A 16188-nucleotide genomic window follows, 5' to 3' on the forward strand; every position below is an offset into this window, starting at 1 on the left:
TACAAAAAAGTGGCTGAAGAGAGTCTCCATGATCTAGAGCCCAGGCTGCTCTTTCAGAGAACCCAAGTTTGATTCCCTGTGCCATCATGATGGCTCACAACCATCTGTATCTCCAGTTCCAGGGAGTCTGGACACCCTCCTCCAACCTCCACAGGCCCTCCACACAGGTGCTGCATAGAAATACAGATAAAATGCTCACAGACAATTAAATAAATATAAATTTTTAAAAATTACCAATGTGCAAATATGCCTGAAGATACAACAAAGCCATGTGCCCGACAAGCTTTAAAATAGAGAGGATGGGGCTGGAGAGGGCCCAAGCAGTGGTAAGTGGCCACTGCTCCTACAGAGAACCTCCATTAGGTCATGGCATATAACTCCTGGTAACTCCACTGCCAATGGGAACAGTGCCCTCTTCTGGCTCACATGGTCACCTGCAAAAACATGGCAAATACACAGACACACATATGCACACAAGAATAAAAAATGATCCCAGACAATGCTGGCGGGGTATGTAGGTTAGGGTTTGCAATGCTTGCCTAGTGTGGTGTGGCTAGTGAGATGACTCATCAGCTGAAAGTTGTGCAAGCCTGATGGCCTGAGCTTCATCCCTGGAAGGAGAGAAGTGACTTCTGAGAGCTGTCCTGTGACCTCCACAGGACCTGTGCCATGACACGTACACATACCTGCACACACTTATTACTCACACACACACACACACACACACAGACACAGAGTTGTTAAAACTCAACCAGGCTGGGCTTGGTGGAGTATGCCTTTAAATCTACCATTCAGTGTGCACAGGCAGGTGGATTCTGTGACTCTGAGGACATCTTGATCACAAAGGGAGTTCCAGGCCAACCAGAGCTACATAGCGAGACGCTGCCTCATAAAACAGAGCAAACCAGCTCACGCCTCCACTCAGGTGCCTTCAGGAAGACCAGCATCCTGCCCCACCTGTCCGCTAAGCCAGGGGCCTCCCTCAGCACAGTTGCTGTCTGCCTTCTGCAGCCTGAGTGCACACATGCTCCCCTCATGCTCACTCACAGGGCACCGTGTCCCGCAGATACTCCCACCACTGCCGGAGGGTGGAGTCCCCCATCATGTAGACCATGCGGCCAGCCAGGCAACTCAGGATGCTGTCCGCAGTGGGGAAGGAGTGGCTGGAGCAGAACGTCGAGTGCCATCTGTCTTGGTGGTAGAAGCCAGAGGGTTTTAGAGACAGGTGGCCAGGGCGGCATGACGGCCTCGAGGACGAGGCTTGAGAAGACGAAAACAGAAATTTTTTTTAAAAAATAATTTATTTAACTATATTTTATGTGCATTAGTGTGAAGGTGTCAGATCTCTTGGAATGTGCATTAGAGACAGATGTGAGCTGCCATGTGGGTGCTGGGAATTGAACCCCGGTCCTTTAGGAAGAGCAGACAGCGCTCTTAACCACTGAACCATCTCTCCAGCCCCCGAAGGTTTTTTTTTTAAATGAACATCTTATAAAATGTGTGGCATTGTTTACAATGTTTTGTAAATTAACTTTTTTACATGTGTTTATTTGTGTGTGCAGGCCACAGCACATGTGTGTACTCAGAGTCAGTTCTTTGGGAGTCAGTTCTTCCCTTCACCACGTATGTCCCAGGGTTTGAACTCAGGTCATGTTTGCCCACTGATCCATTTCCATGCTCCAGTCAGGTATTCTCACAGAGAACTGTGACATTCTGTTATGGTGTATCTCCCTCCCGCCCTCTCTCTCTCTCTCTCTCTCTCTCTCTCTCTCTCTCTCTCTCTCTCTCTCCTGTGTGTGTGTGTACGTGTGTGTGAAACAGTCTTATAAAGCTCATGGTTGTCTTAAACTTGCTATTCAGTTGAGAACGGCTTTGACTTTCTACTTTTCCTGCCTTCACCTCCAGAATGCTGGAACTCTGTAGTGGAAGTTTTGCTTTCTTTAAAAACTCAGTTATGTTATGTAAACATGGTTTTGTTTGAATCCCAAGTTGGGATAGGGGGCTGCCCACAGCAGCAGACTATCTCCTTTGGGCATGAGCTTTTGCCAGCTGCAGATAGGTCAATTCTGAGGACTGTGGAGAGGGAATGAAGGCCAGAGCTTAGAGAGAGAAAGGGGGCAAATGATGCTTCCCCCTGCTGGTCCTGGCTGCTGTTGATGCAGTTTGACATGAAGAAGTTGGAGATATCCTGACTATGAAGACTGAACTTGCCCCAAGGAACCCAACAACCCTAACCATCAGGAAGTAGTAAAATGAACTATGGCCCTTCTGCCCACTACCCTTCTTTCTCTCTTACATAGTGTTCTAGAGTTGGGAGGGATTGGGGTGGAGAAGGGTCGTAGAGGTAGAGGTATAAGAACCTAAAATAGTTGAAATATAGACACCTACAAGAGGTGCTCAGATATAGGGCTTGGAATAGTGAAAAATCTGGTTTCTAATGCTGTAGAGGAGAAAGCAGGGTATGAAGGAATTAATATACTGTTTCAAGATGTCAGCAAAAAGTTTATAGCAGCTACTGCCACTGGGTTCTCTCCCGTTTTGCTCCCAGAGGGGATTTTCTGTTTTTGCTTAGTCTTCTTCCTGTATTCCACTCAAAAGAGATTGGGAGAATGGTTGAACAATTGGGAAAGTTGCAAGTGGATATGTGCGGTCTAAGAAACAAACAATGGATAGAATATAGAAACCAGAATTATCACTCGATCCTCTCACGCTTGAGAGGATTGCAGAGGCTGTGCAAGTAGAGAGTTTGTGGCTTGAGATGGAAGAGCTTGGAAGCGAAAGCACCACTGGAAAAGGAGAACAAAAGGGTACAGACTGAGAAGCAGAGTTTCCTGAAATTGCCACCCTGCCCAACTCCATGCACTTTTGGTGTCAAGTTCTCACAGCTCCTGGGCAGGTTGGGACCCAGGAGAAGTACAGGGAGAAAGGGAGAAAGAGAAACAGCCTGTTTCAAGAGAAAGGGTTAATCTTGAGCAAACTGAGCTGCCAGAGGAGAGCCTGGGGTTACAAGCTTACCACCAGAACACTTGGTGCTTCAACTGCAGTAAATATGGTCATTTGAAAAGAAATTGGGACCCAGCTGCTAAAAGCCTCAGAACTCAAAACAGCCCCAGTGTGTTAACTCTGAGAAATATGGTACTTTCTGCCAGAAAAGCAAAGCCATTTCTGGCACCATTGTGTTCAAGGCACAAATGGCTGATTTTCCTGGGGTTTGTGGGCGCTGTGGTAAAAGGCATCATTGGCCCAGTGAGTGCAGGTCCAAGAGTAAAACACGAGGTAATCTCTTGCCATTAGCAAATAGCTTTGAATTCCTAGCTCAAGACTCAGCAGCAAAAAGTACAAGCCATTCCAGACAAGAGCAGACCAGAGTTATAAGGTTAGTGTTTGGTTTGACAATAGTTCCTTGCTTTATTGTCAATAGTTCTTTGACAATAGTTCCTTGCTTTTAGTATGAATAGTTCCATTCATACTAGAGAAAAGGCCAGTTTCTCTTCCTCCTCCTCCTCCTCCTCCTCCCCCTCCTCCTCCTCCTCCTCCTCCTCCTCTTCTTCTTCTTGTTCTTCTTGTTCTTCTTCTTCTTCTTCTTCTTCTTCTTCTTCTTCTTCTTCTTCTAAGACTAAAGGAGGGAAGTGTAGTGGAAGTTTTGGTTTCTGTCAAAACTCAGTTATGTGCCAGGCATGGTGGTACATGCCTTTAATCCCAGCACTCAGCAGGCAGAGGCAGGAAGATTTACCTGAATTTGAGGTCAGTCTGGGCTACAAAGCAAGATCCAGGACAGTCAGGGCTACCCAGAGAAACCCTGTCTCAAAAAAACAGTAAATACAAAACAAATTGTTATGTTATGCAAACATGGTTTTGTTTGAATCCCAGGTGTGAGATATGGGGCTGCCCCAGATTGCCCACAGCAGCTGACTATTTGCCCCGTGCAGACTCTGAGAGGACCCTGAACTTTGCCAGCTCAGATAGTTTAATTCTGGCAACTCTGAGAGACAATAAATGCCAGAGCCAGGAGAGACCCAGGGTCCATAGCTCTGAGGAAGAAGAGGGCTGCCGCTTCCCCCTGCTGCTTCTGGTTGCTGTTGGTGCAGTTTGGTGAGAAATCAGGTCTCCTAACTATGAAGGTTGGACTTGCCTCAAGGAGCTCAATGACCCTAACCTGCAGGAAGAACCTAAAGAGGATTGCGGTCCCTTCTCCCCACTAAGCTTTCTTTCCTCCATGGTGTTGGGGTATTTACAGGGATTGGGAAGGAAGAAGTCATAAAAGCCCACATGAAATAGATCTACAATTAATTGATTATAGAGCTCCAGGTGTACACCTCCGCACTCAGGATGGAGCACTGTTCCTGTCTCCACTTAGAGATGGAAACACTGAGTTCCTAGAATATTATAGTTTACGGTAATCAAGAAAAATGATGATGGGCCAGGCATGGTAGCTCATGCCTATGGGGGCAGAGGCAACCAGTCTATGAACTGAAGGCCATCTCGGTCTACATAACAAGTTCCAGACCAGCTAGGGCTACATAGTGAGACCCTTCTCAAAAGCAACAAACAAAAAGAACATAAATGGCTTGAGATGCAGCTGAGTTTGGAGAATGCTTACCTAGTATGTTTGATGCTTTGGGTTCAAATCTCAGCACTGAATAAGCCAGCCATGTCAGCTTCTGGCCTGTAACTCAGGAGACAGAGGCAAAGGGGTCAGAACCTTGAGTTTGTGCCCACAAAATGACATAGTGGGTAAAGGCATTTGCTGTGGCAGCCTGGTGGTGACTTGAGTCAATTCTCCAGGCCCCACATAAAGGTGGAAGGTGACAAGTACTCCACAGAGTTTTCCTCTGACCTCACACACACTCATTATGACATACACATACCCTCACCCACACATGGACACATATGTAATCATAAACAGGTGAGTAATTTTTAAAGGCCATTAATGTGTCTCAGTATCCAGTCTTGATGGCCTGAGGTTGATGCTTGGACCCATGCATTGAAAAGAGAGAATCTATCTCAGCAAGGTGCCCTCTGACCCCCACACCTTTACTGTGCCCTGCACACACACACACACACACACACACATACACACACTTTTTAAAAATTGAAAAAAGGAGGTTCAGGTCAACCTGTGTTACCCAAGACTGTTTCAAAAACAAAATAAAGTAGCAGGCGTGAGAAATGCATGCCTTTAATACCAGGATTCTTAAGGCCAAAGCAGGTGGATCTGTGTGAGTTCAAGGCCAGCCTGCTACATATAGCCCACTCCAGGCCAGCTAGGGCTACATAGTGAGACCATCTCTAAAATAGTGAAGCCTTACCAACCTCAGCTGAACAGCATCAGAAGCCCTGTCAGAAGCAAGGATTACAAGCATGTGAAGAAGGGCAAGTGGAGACCCCTCCAGGCCAAGGTTGTGTGCTGATGCCTTCCTGTACCCAGGGCTTAGGCCCTGCTCTCTCCACCACACACCAAGGAAGGCTACAGGAAGCCAAAGGGACAGAGATCCAAGAAGCAGGGAGAGCCACAGAGATGATCCACACGAGTGTTTGTCCAACCTTGTTCTCCAAAGTCAGAGCCCAAGCCTCAAGAGGACCCTTTAAAGCAGGGAGAAGGGACCCAGAGGGAGAAGGGAGAGCTGGTGCTGTGGAGAAAACACGGAGGAGCCAGGACTTAGGGACACAGCTGGAGCGTGCCTGCCTGGCACTCATGAAGCTCTGGGTTTCATCCTAAGTTTGTATTCAAAATGAGGAGAGGCCACGCTTGAACTGTGACCTTCCTGTTTCCAGAGTGCCAACATGGTAGGTAGGCACCACACTGCCCAGAAGCTGAATTTACCCTGGTGTTCTTTATTTTTTTTTAACATATGTGCATGTGTGTATGCCATCTGTGTGCAAAGGCCAGATGGAGGATTCCCTTAGGCTGAAACCTCAGGCAGTTGAGAGTCACCCAACATGGTTGCTGAGATCTCAACTCGGGTCTTCTGGAAGAGCAACCAGGGCTCTGAACCTCAGAGCCCCTGTCCAACCCCTTGTTCGTGTACTCATCACTCCTGACATCCGTAAGCTTAAAGGTTTGGCATCAAGGAGGTGATGGATATGTGTCCAGCACGGATTGTGGAAGTGGCCTCAAAGGTGTATACTTACTGTAAATTCAGGAAGTTGCATAGATTATATATGTACACAGCTGTTGTTTTACGTGTGTTACACCTTAATAAAATATTTTCTTTTTCTTATCAGAGCCAGGGATTATATCTTGTACCTTGTCCAAGTACTAGGCAGGTACACTTCCATTAAGCCATATATCCAGCCCATACATTGGGCTTATAAAAGCACAGTAAAAGACAGTGAGAGCATTTGAAGCCAGGAAGTATGCTGTTACAGCCTCAGGGCTAACCACAGTACATACTTCCCTGGCAGGAAGGAGATTAAAGTCCTGGAATAAAACCCATGTTAGGGCTGGGGAGATGGCTTGGTGGGTGATGTGCGAGGGTGAGGGTCTAAGACAGACCCCTGGAACATGTTGAAAGCTGGGTGTGGTGCTCCTGGAACCCCAGCACTTGGGGAGGTGGAGACAGCAGAGCCCAGGGCCTCACTGAGCAGCCAGCGTAGCTGGAACAGCCAGCTCCATGCTCAGTGAGACACTTGTCTGAAAAATCAAACAGGACCTTTCTATAGGATTGGCCATGTTTACTGCCCAGAATATTGACCTGCTGGCTGGGTGCTTCATCACAGCTGTAGCCCTTCCCCCAGCCTAGGGCTTGGTGGCTGGTGGCCAGCACCTTCCCTGGCAGGAGTGGTGGCCCACACGTCCAAACTCCTCAAGTACTTGGGTCAGTGTCCATCCGTTTGGGGCTTAGAGGATGCTTGCAATAAGGCTGTTTGAACCCTGGCCCAGATCTTCCGAGTGGCTCCACACTTGGATCATTGTTCCTGAGGCTCTAGACCGAACTTTGCCTTCTCTAGGGCACTGTATGTGGTCTCCTCAGGGATAAAGCAACTGGTACATTCCACCCTGTGCCCAGTGTTCTTTGTGTTCATCAGAGGTGGAGCAGGTTCTTTTTTTTTTTTTACAAAGACTTCTCTCTCTGTCTGTCTGTCTGTCTGTCTGTGTGTGTGTGTGTGTGTTTGTGTGTGTTTGTGTGTGTTGTTCATGTGGAAAATCAAGCACCACCCTCACTCCAGCTCTGTCTGCTGTTGGGGAGACTCCTACAGATCTTCTTTTTCTCCCATGCGGTCTCCCTTTGGGTTGGGCACACGATGAACACAGGGGTCCATCACTTCTCTGAGGGGGGCATAAATGCCTCCAGGTTCTTCCTGTCTGAGGGAGCCCCAGGATAGAGGTTGTGTCCCTCTGAATACTGTGAGTGTCTGGCTACTCAGAGCCTCTCGGTTCACTGCTTTGCAAACACCACATTTAGAACCTCTGTGGAGCCACATGCAGTGGCACATGACTGTAATCCCAGCACTCAGGGAGGCAGAGGCAGGCAGATCTCTGTGAGTTCAAGACCAGCCTGGTCTACAAAGTGAGTTAGGAAAGTCAAGGCTACACAGAGAAACCCTGTCTCAGAAAACCAAAACCAAAAACAAACAACAACCAAAACAGAACCTTTACAGACAATAATATGGACACTGGTCCTCCCTTGCTAGCTTGCTATGGCTGGAAGGACCAGAATCAGCTCTTCCTTCCAGCTTGAGCTCTGCCCACCACCTACCCAGCCACCCTTGGGCTGGCAGGACCCCAATTTTTCCTGCTCTGATTGCTTTCAGTTAACAGATTATTGCCAGAGATGAAACTGCTTTCCCTGCAAGAAACAACACAACTTAAAGTAAAATCCATTACTGACATCAGCGTGGCCTCCATCTACATCTGCACAGGAGAGAGAAGCCCACCCATACCCCCCCCTCTGTCTTAGGAACAAAAAAAGGCCCACAACCCATCCAAGCTGATGATTATTTCCAACCTCAACTGCTTCCAGCCTCACTCACCCATATCATTCCTGTTTTCAGGCTCTGCTGGTGTGACCAGGAAGGCAGGGATGCCAGAAGGGAGTTTCTGGTCAGTCACATTCCTGAAGAAACACTGAGTGTGAGCTTTGAGGGCAGTTGACCAGGGGATATTTGATTTGCAAAGAGCATGCCATGATTGACTGGCTATTTATCCTCTGCCTAATTCCAGGCCACCACAATAAAGCCAGCACACTAACACAGGGAGAGAAGAGTAGTTAGGAGGAGCAGACAAGGAGGAGAAAAATCTTCAGTAATAGTTCAGTAATAGTTAAGATAACCAAAGAGCCACGTAGATCTCTTTCATACTAAACAGAGCTCCACAGCAAGTGAGAAAATGTACTTTCCTGGCACTAGAATCTAGAAAGAGTAATAAATGTCGTTAGTATTGTTACAGAAACACCGGGTCACTAGGAAAATAACCCTCCACCTGCATCCCCCCTCACGCCTGCCTTTTTGACACAGGATCTCATGCTCAGGCATCCCAAGCCAAGAAGGTCCTTGAACTTGACTTTTCTGCCTGCACTAAAAGATCACCCTTAAACACCAAGGAATTCAAGTTCACTCTGGGCATCAGGAATCCCTAAATGATGATGATAATGATGGTGATGATGTTGATGGTGATGGTGATGTTGTTGATGATAATGATGATTATGAAATGGTGATAATGCTGGTGATTGTGATGATGATTGTGATGGTGATGATGGTGATGGTGATTATAATGATGGTGATGATAATGATGATGATGGTGATGTTGATGATAATGATGGTGATGGTGATGATGATTGTGATGGTGATGGTGATGGTGATGGTGATGATGATGAAGGTGCTTGTTGCCAAGCCTGACATTGTCAGTGTGATAGCTGGGCCCCTCATGGTGGAAGGAGAGAACTGTCTTCCTCAAGTTGTCTCCTGACCTCCACATACCTGCAGTTAGAACTGGGAACATTCGAGAGTCTAGGTGTCTTACCCAGCCAGCAGGAGTTCATCATGTGGTGTGGTCACCTTCAGGTAACGTCCACTCGAGTGACCCACTAAAGCACTGCAGGGCAAAGTTGGGGGCTGAGCACAGAACCAGATCTCCCCAGAAACCACATCCTTGTACTGGCAGGTCGGCCCTCTGGCTCCAGTCGACTGGGGGTCCACGTTGCAGGTGACAACCTCTTGAATGCCATTCGTTCCTTGGAAATACCCTCTAAAATCCACGGTGGCCCGTGTTTCTCTCCAGACTCTCCTCAGGACCCCAACTGCCTCGCTGGAGTGGATCAGCCTCACTTGCACCTGGGCCCTGCCAGCCCAGAGCAGGGGGAAGGACAAGAGGTAGGTGCCATTCTCCAGGTCCTTCACCTCCCCTGGCACTCCTGCCTTCAGTTCCGGGCCCAGCAGCTGTGCCCGAAACAGATCCCCACCATGAGCCTTGGGCCTGCCCCAGTGATCCCTAGCCACAAGGATGGCCTCTAGGTTGCTTCCCAGAATATAGGTGGCCTGGGCAGGACCCGCCAGGTGGTAGGTGGAGGTTTTGGGGCTGGTTGAGGCCAAAAAGTCACTGTTGTGCCCACCGGTTGGAGGCCAGTATAGAAGGCTGGTCAGGTTGGTGAGTTCTTGAGGGAGAGAATCCCAGTTGACAGACTCTGAGACGTATGCAGCGGCAGGAAGAGGTTGTGGGATCCAACGGGTCACGGGTTCAGGCCAAGACATCATGAGATAGAACACCTGTGGGTAAAGCAAGAGAACATGCCAGTGTGCTGTGTGCCCATTTTACTCTTGGAAGGAGGCGCTCCACGTGGCTGAGAAGCTCCTAGGAGACCCATCTGACTCTGCCATTCTGTACTCCTAAGCCTGGCATTTGAGTCACCATGACCTTCGTGTGGAAGAGATCTCACGTCTGCAGTGACAGAGTTACTGGAATTTCTGGGGAGTCTCAACTCACCCCATATTACTAAGGAAACTGGGGCACCATTAGGGTTCTTCTTTATCTTCATTTTATTTTTTAAAGATATTTATGTATGAATTCTTTGCTCACATCTGTATGTGTACCACATGCATGCCTGCTGTTCAAGGAGACTGAAAGAGAACATTGAATCACCTGGATCCAGAGGTACAAATTGCTGTGAGCTGCCCTGTGGGTGCTGGGAACCAAACCCAGGTACTCTGTGAGAGCAGCCAGTGCTCTTAACCACATAGCCATTTCTCTAGCTTCAAATGCCTCTTAGCTTTTTTTTTAATTGTGTGTGTGTGTGTGTGTGTGTGTTTATTCATGTAAAACGTGGGTTTTAGTGGCTACAAATAGTAACCACTTCTCTTAACTCCCTGCCAGCCCTCCTTCCAGCTTCCCCCCAGCCCCTTCAAATGTTTCTTCCAACCATTCCTCCCTCTGTCCCCAACAGTCTGCTTAAACAGTCCCTTCTCCCAGTTTTCCCAGTATCAGCAGCTCCAAACTGTAACCACTGCTCTCGCCCATCTGCTCAGGCCAGCTTCTCCTGGTTCAACTGTCTCAACAGTATCTTCTGCACCAACTGCTTTCTCCTCTCACTCTGCTAGCCCACTTCTCTTTCTCAGCCTCAGCTTGTTTTTTTATAACCTATACTGTTCCCAGAAATCCAACAGGCAACCAACTCTGGAGGTCACAGGTTCAAGCATTTCTAATAATAATGGATTGTTAAGGGCCACTGGGGATGCCTTAAAGGGCCAGGCACACAAGATAAATCCCTGTTGTACTCTTTAATATTTACTATTGCTATTACGTTTAGTAAAGCTGCTGTTAATCCTAAACCAACTGTATACCTAAATCACTACACAGAGACTGGGATTTATTTAATTAACCTAGAACACAATGCTGGGCAATAGTTACTCCATCCTAAACCTGCAAACCCTCATAGTTTCTTAACATTTAGATTTCCCACATTATACTTGCTTTTTGTGAAATTTTAGATCCAGTTCATTCTCTCCAAGACCTCTTCTTCTGTCTCTGCTCTCTCTCCTCCTCTGGCTCCTCCCCTCTCCCGCCTACTCCTTCCTCTCCATTGCTCAACATTGTGGCTGGTTGTTTTATTTTGGCATGTTTACACAAAGTTGAGACAGGATGCTTAGAGTAAGTATCACAATGCAATGTCTGGATTGAAACCAGAGAGTAGGGCAGAGGAATCAGCATTTGAATGAACAAGGGTAAGATGTATACATTCCAAAAGAACATTATACCAACCATAAATCCCATTACATTTCTCCTCATTTGTTTGAGCCACTAATTGCGCAATTTTGAAGCTGTCCCAGACACTCCCTGTGGCCATGCTACTTTGGTGGGGTTTTTTCTTTCTTTTTTTGTTTTGATTTTTAGACAGGGTTTCTCTGTGTTGCCTTGGCTGTCTTAGGCTTGCTTTGTAGACCAGGCTGCCTTGAGCTCACAGAGATCCGCCTGCCTCTGCCTCCCAGAGTGTTGGGATCATAGGTGGGCGCCACTGGGCCTGGCTTGCCTTTGTGGTTTTTGTTTCTCCATTCTTTCCAATGTTTGTTCCAGTGTTCTCAGGTGTCTGATGTGATCTTTCTGTTGATCTCTCAGGAGCACATCCACAGCTGAGATAAGAACCTAGCAGCAATGCTTCTCTTTTCTGTAACAGGGGTACTGCTTCCTGAACCTCCTATAGTCCTGAACTGTCTTATTTTTCAGCATCATTTCTCCTGAAGTTAACTCCCTGCAGTCTCTTAATCTCCAGCCCCCTCCCCCAGCCCTATGAACCTTTGGCGTGCAGCCCTGACTTGGGCATGCAGGATATGATATTCACCATAATCTGTCTTATAAAGTCCTGCCCATAGGCCTGTTGTTGCTCTGCATTGGGGATGGCTCTGTATTGCAAGAGACCAAAGTCCTGCTCACAGGCCTGTCAGTGGTTAGGTGTGACTGTTGCTTGGTCAGGCTTTTCTGGCTGTTAGGAGAAGGCAGGGACTGGTCTAAGGTTTCCAGAAGACCTTCCCTGCTCAACTCTGAGCTTTATTAGTTTCAATGGTGTCCACAGCTTTTTGTTGCCTGCGAAAATATAAGCAGATCCCAGTCCCCAATACAGAGCATCTGCTTTCTTCCATTCTCATGTTAAGACATCCTTATAGTGTATAGTCTGATTTAATTCCACACTGGGTTTTTATAGCCCAGTGTCTTTCAGCTGCTTTTGTTCCCTTCTTGTTAATGTTCAGAAAAGTTAAAGTTAACAGAGCCTATTTAGCCTGTCCCTGGTGGAGGAGGGGTCCTTATTCTTCCTTTTTGTTTTATAAGCATTTCCTTTAAGGTGACGTTAGAACTTTCTACAACTGTTTGTCCTGTAGGATTTTTTATATATTATATTATAATATGCAAAGTAGAAGTCAGGTCAGGACTTCTTTCTCCTCATCTGGGGCAGACAGAACAACGTCTTCTAAAGGCAAGAGAACTGAGGACCTGAGCGCTGGTGAGGAGCACGGCCATCACCGTCTTCCCCAGAGCAGCTGTGACGACAGGCAGGGGAGCCTCCACATGGCCCCGCCTGTAGACTTTCTTGTGCAGAAGGAAGGCTTGGGGAGGGTCATTAGAGCCTCACCTGGGAGTCCAGCTGCCCCCATCGCTAACCTTGTCCAGCTGTCTGCAGTTCTTCTCCAGATGCATGTGGTGTCTGGAGGTGCTGGGGCACAGAGAAGGTGAACGCTCCTAACAGGAGAATTTCTGCAGCTTCAGGGAAGTGGTGTTGACATGGTTGGCTGGGGACAACCTCTTAATTGTGCTCCTATAAGGAATCCCAACAAACCCATCTGTTCACCGATGCAGATGTAGGTAGAAGTGTTCTCTTTGTTGCTGCTGTGCTGTGCAGGGCAAGCAGACATCGCTCATGGCTTCCCAGCAAGTTCCTTTTTGCACTTTTCTGGGCAACTTCTGACTTTAGACACCCTGATGGACCCCTCCTGCTCACACTCCTTCTAGAATGTTCTCCCTGCAGTTGGTGTTCCCAAATACCCCTCAGGAGTGGGAGGAGGAAGAAGGAGATCTTCCCTCGGGTCATTCTCCAAGATTAAAGCATTTAACCAATGCAAACATAGGGAGAAGCAGTAATGGAGCCAACAAGAGGCAATGAAAGTACTTACCAAAACCAGGAAGACTAACTTCATGGTCAGAACCCTGTAGCCCTTGGAACACCCCATTAATGGAGCCTGGATCCTCGCAGAACCCTGTAGCCCTTGGAACACCCCATTAATGGAGCCTGGATCCTCGCAGCCTAGAATCTTGTTGAGTTATAGGAACAAATCCAGGTCGCTCACTCAAAGTCATAAGTTTTACAAGCCCTTCCAGCATAAAGATTCACTGTGACTTGAATTTCCTTAACACTGTACCTGACATATGTACACAGTGTCAAATAGGGAATACGGTAATTATCGGTGCCGAGGCCCAGCTGGCTCTGTTACATAGGCACCTCTGTTCACAAGTGTAGTTCTATTCGGTAAAGCCCTTGCCCTCCAATGACCCAGCAGGCATGTGTGCGCAACAGAGTGTTTCTTGAGAGCACAAAAGTCCTTAGATTCAAGCCACTCTGTGGCTCTTTTCACTGCCAAGTGTGATAGCGCACACTTGGATCACCTTCCAGTTTAACTCCTGAGTTCCAAGGACAAGCACAGGCAGGTAGGAGCTGGAGGCTGGGCAGGGGTCTTCTCTGCTGCTTGACCCATGGCTAGGCTGCCCCAGAGCTTAGTTTTCATTTGTTTTTGTTGTTGTTGTTCATTTTTCTCACAGATAAAAGAACACAGTATAGACTGATCAATGGTCCCTTCATGGGAAAAAAACGAACAGACCCAAATTCTAGTACAGAACAATTGCAACTAGGACATAAAGCACCTAAGCCGTGCTGATTACATTTCCTGAGTGTCGGTCACTAATAATTTGGATGCATTCTCCTTTCCTGCTTATCCAATCAATACTGAAATGACTGCCCAACTTTCATTTTAAATAAGCTAAAAGAGCCAAATTTAAACATAGCTCCAGATTTCATATGAAGCTCCCCAAACAGTGCACTCTCAATTACTTACAACACACTTTGGGCTATGTCGATAGGATACAGCTTTATTGGGCAACAGCTACTAAGGATTTGGCTCTGCTCTTTAAATTGTATTTTTTTTTTTTTTTTAATTCTTAAAGCAAAATGACACCTGAAGCAGAAAGGGTTATTAGCTCACTAAATGGCGCCCCTGCTAAATCACTAGCTCACAGAATTAACTCCTTACTTCCTTATTACTTATCCTTCCTTGTGCCTCTTCACCTACAAAACTATATGCTAACAAGATATAGAAGTTTATTTGTGTCAAGAGGGATTAGAGAGATGACACAAGCAGTTATGAGCACCGACTGCACCTGCAGAGGTCCCAGGTTCAAGTCCTAGTAAACCATAAAGTGGCTTACAGCCTCCTGTAACTCCTGTTCCAGAGAATCTAACGGCCACTTTGATCTTCATAGGGACCAAGCACACATGTGACAAACATACACATGCACGCCAAACATGCATGCAATAAAAATAGGATAAAGAAATTTATACATATCACAGTTCTCTGCTCTGGTCTGTTATTGTGTTAGGATTAAAAGTCTTTCCTTTTTATAAAGACAAATAAGGGGGGAATTGTTGCGAGATATTTGATCACACTATGAACCCTGAGATTGTGGTTTGTTTTTTTTTTTTTAAACTGGAATAAACCTGGTTCTAATTGTGGTGTGGCTCAGCTCTAGCACACACCTTTAATCCAAGAGCTTTCTGTTTGAGTATTGTAAATGGAATCAAATAAAGTTAGCCTTAGGGCAAGAGTCGGAGCAAGCAACCAGACAGGGAGTGAACTCAGGAAAAAAACAGAGAGAGTAAGAGGAAGTCAGGACAACGGAGAGAGGGAAACACAGGAAGCAAAGGGAACAGTCAGAGTGAAAGCTTCTGAGACAGCATCGGGAAGGGTGCTTCCTTTTCCTTTTGGGAGGTCAGCTGGGTGCTTTCTCCACCTCTCTGAGCTAGCAGACTTTCACCCCAGCCTCTGGCTCCTCAGTTTTTACTGTAAAACTGAACAGTTGAGATGTTGTTAAAAACAGCATTTGGCTCTTCAGTCTGTGTGGCATGACCACACAGACTGAAATCACAACAGCTGTGGACAAAGTGAGAAGCTATCAGATTTGTTAAGTCACCCAGAAAGTCCTCAAGGAAAGAGTTAAGAATAGGAAATACCTTAATACAAGGTGTTAGGTGTCGAGGACAAGCGTCCTGGGGGCCCCGCTTGACGAAGTTCCAGAGCCTGGGTGCCTTGGACTGACCCTTCACTGCCCATGGTGGATACTTCCTGTTAAAGGCCTCTCTCCAAAAGCTTGAGTTGGAATAATGTGACAACAGCTAGTGTTATAAAAAATAGTAAGACTAACAATGGTTCCCTGGGAAAAAACAGCAATGCAGGAAACTGAGTCTTCCATAGAATCTATTTAGATTTACTGTTAGATTATTCATGATATTAGTAAGCCTGATGTAGAGGATCTGAGAAAACCTGTTAAGGAAGAAAAACTTTGGGAAATTTTGGAAGTGGAAAAGCTGTAACTGAATGACTAGGCTTTCATGTTCAGCTTCAGAAACAAGGAGCTAGTATGGACAAGAAGAGATTTTGATCAGGCTAGTATCTCCCTGAAGGCAAAGTAAACAAGTTTAGAAACACTGATAGTCTATCCCCTACAGGATGGTACTAAAGAAAGAAGTTGTATTGAAACAAGGATTCATAACAAAGTCACAGAGACAAGCATTTTGACTCAGCGAACTGCCTGCCTTCCTGAACAAACTTGTCAAACCAGGACTTTTCTGATATTATAAAGACAAAAGGACAGATTGCTGTTAAGTAAAAAGGCTGTACAATTTTTTTTAATCCATGAAAAAGATGATGGTTTTATTTTAAATATAAAAGAAAAATAGAGGAATGAAAGGATCAACCAAGGGTCAGAAAGATTGAACTTTTGAAGGAATATAAGTTTGATGTAACAGGTAGAAGGAAATAATTGTTAATCTATCATTTCTATGCTTGTAACAGAACTTGTAACAGAATCAAACTCAAACAGAGCCATCCTGTCTAGCATTTTTGTAACCTCGAGGCTTTACAACACCAATCATAAGGAAGAAAACTTTGAATGAAAAAAAACACTTGATTTTATCATAATGTTAATTTTTAGTTCTT

General features: G+C 46.3%; 1 protein-coding gene across 2 annotated transcripts; it reads right to left on the reverse strand.

Moving 5' to 3' along the window:
• Window positions 1-3740: 3740 nt before the first annotated feature.
• On the reverse strand, window positions 3741-13232 carry LOC110564360 (NXPE family member 3-like). 2 transcript variants are annotated; one of them, XM_060367962.1, is made up of 5 exons: window positions 13096-13232; window positions 8963-9705; window positions 7975-8057; window positions 4601-4666; window positions 3741-3799 (listed from the first exon to the last, which is right to left on the reverse strand). In XM_060367962.1, the coding sequence occupies exons 1-5, from the start codon at window positions 13150-13152 to the stop codon at window positions 3756-3758; spliced, it is 993 nt and encodes a 330-aa protein (XP_060223945.1). In that variant the 5' UTR covers window positions 13153-13232; the 3' UTR covers window positions 3741-3755. The 2 variants fall into 2 exon arrangements, with proteins under 2 accessions (XP_060223945.1, XP_060223946.1); XM_060367963.1 differs by lacking the exon at window positions 13096-13232 and adding an exon at window positions 12587-12740.
• Window positions 13233-16188: the final 2956 nt, after the last annotated feature.

Source organism: Meriones unguiculatus, chromosome 15 (genome assembly GCF_030254825.1).
Source record: "Meriones unguiculatus strain TT.TT164.6M chromosome 15, Bangor_MerUng_6.1, whole genome shotgun sequence".
Lineage (NCBI taxonomy): Eukaryota > Metazoa > Chordata > Mammalia > Rodentia > Muridae > Meriones > Meriones unguiculatus.

Excerpts from the sequence above, each read along its gene's own strand:
- LOC110564360 (XM_060367962.1), bottom strand. The coding sequence starts at position 13,152 with ATGGGGTGTTCCAAGGGCTACAGGGTTCTGACCATGAAGTTAGTCTTC. Across the intron at positions 9,706-13,095 it reads AGTTAGTCTTCCTGGTTTTG|GTGTTCTATCTCATGATGTC; the intron begins GTAAGTACTTTC and ends CTTTACCCACAG. Across the intron at positions 4,667-7,974 it reads TGAAAACAGGAATGATATGG|GCCAGAAGCTGACATGGCTG; the intron begins GTGAGTGAGGCT and ends CCTGAGTTACAG.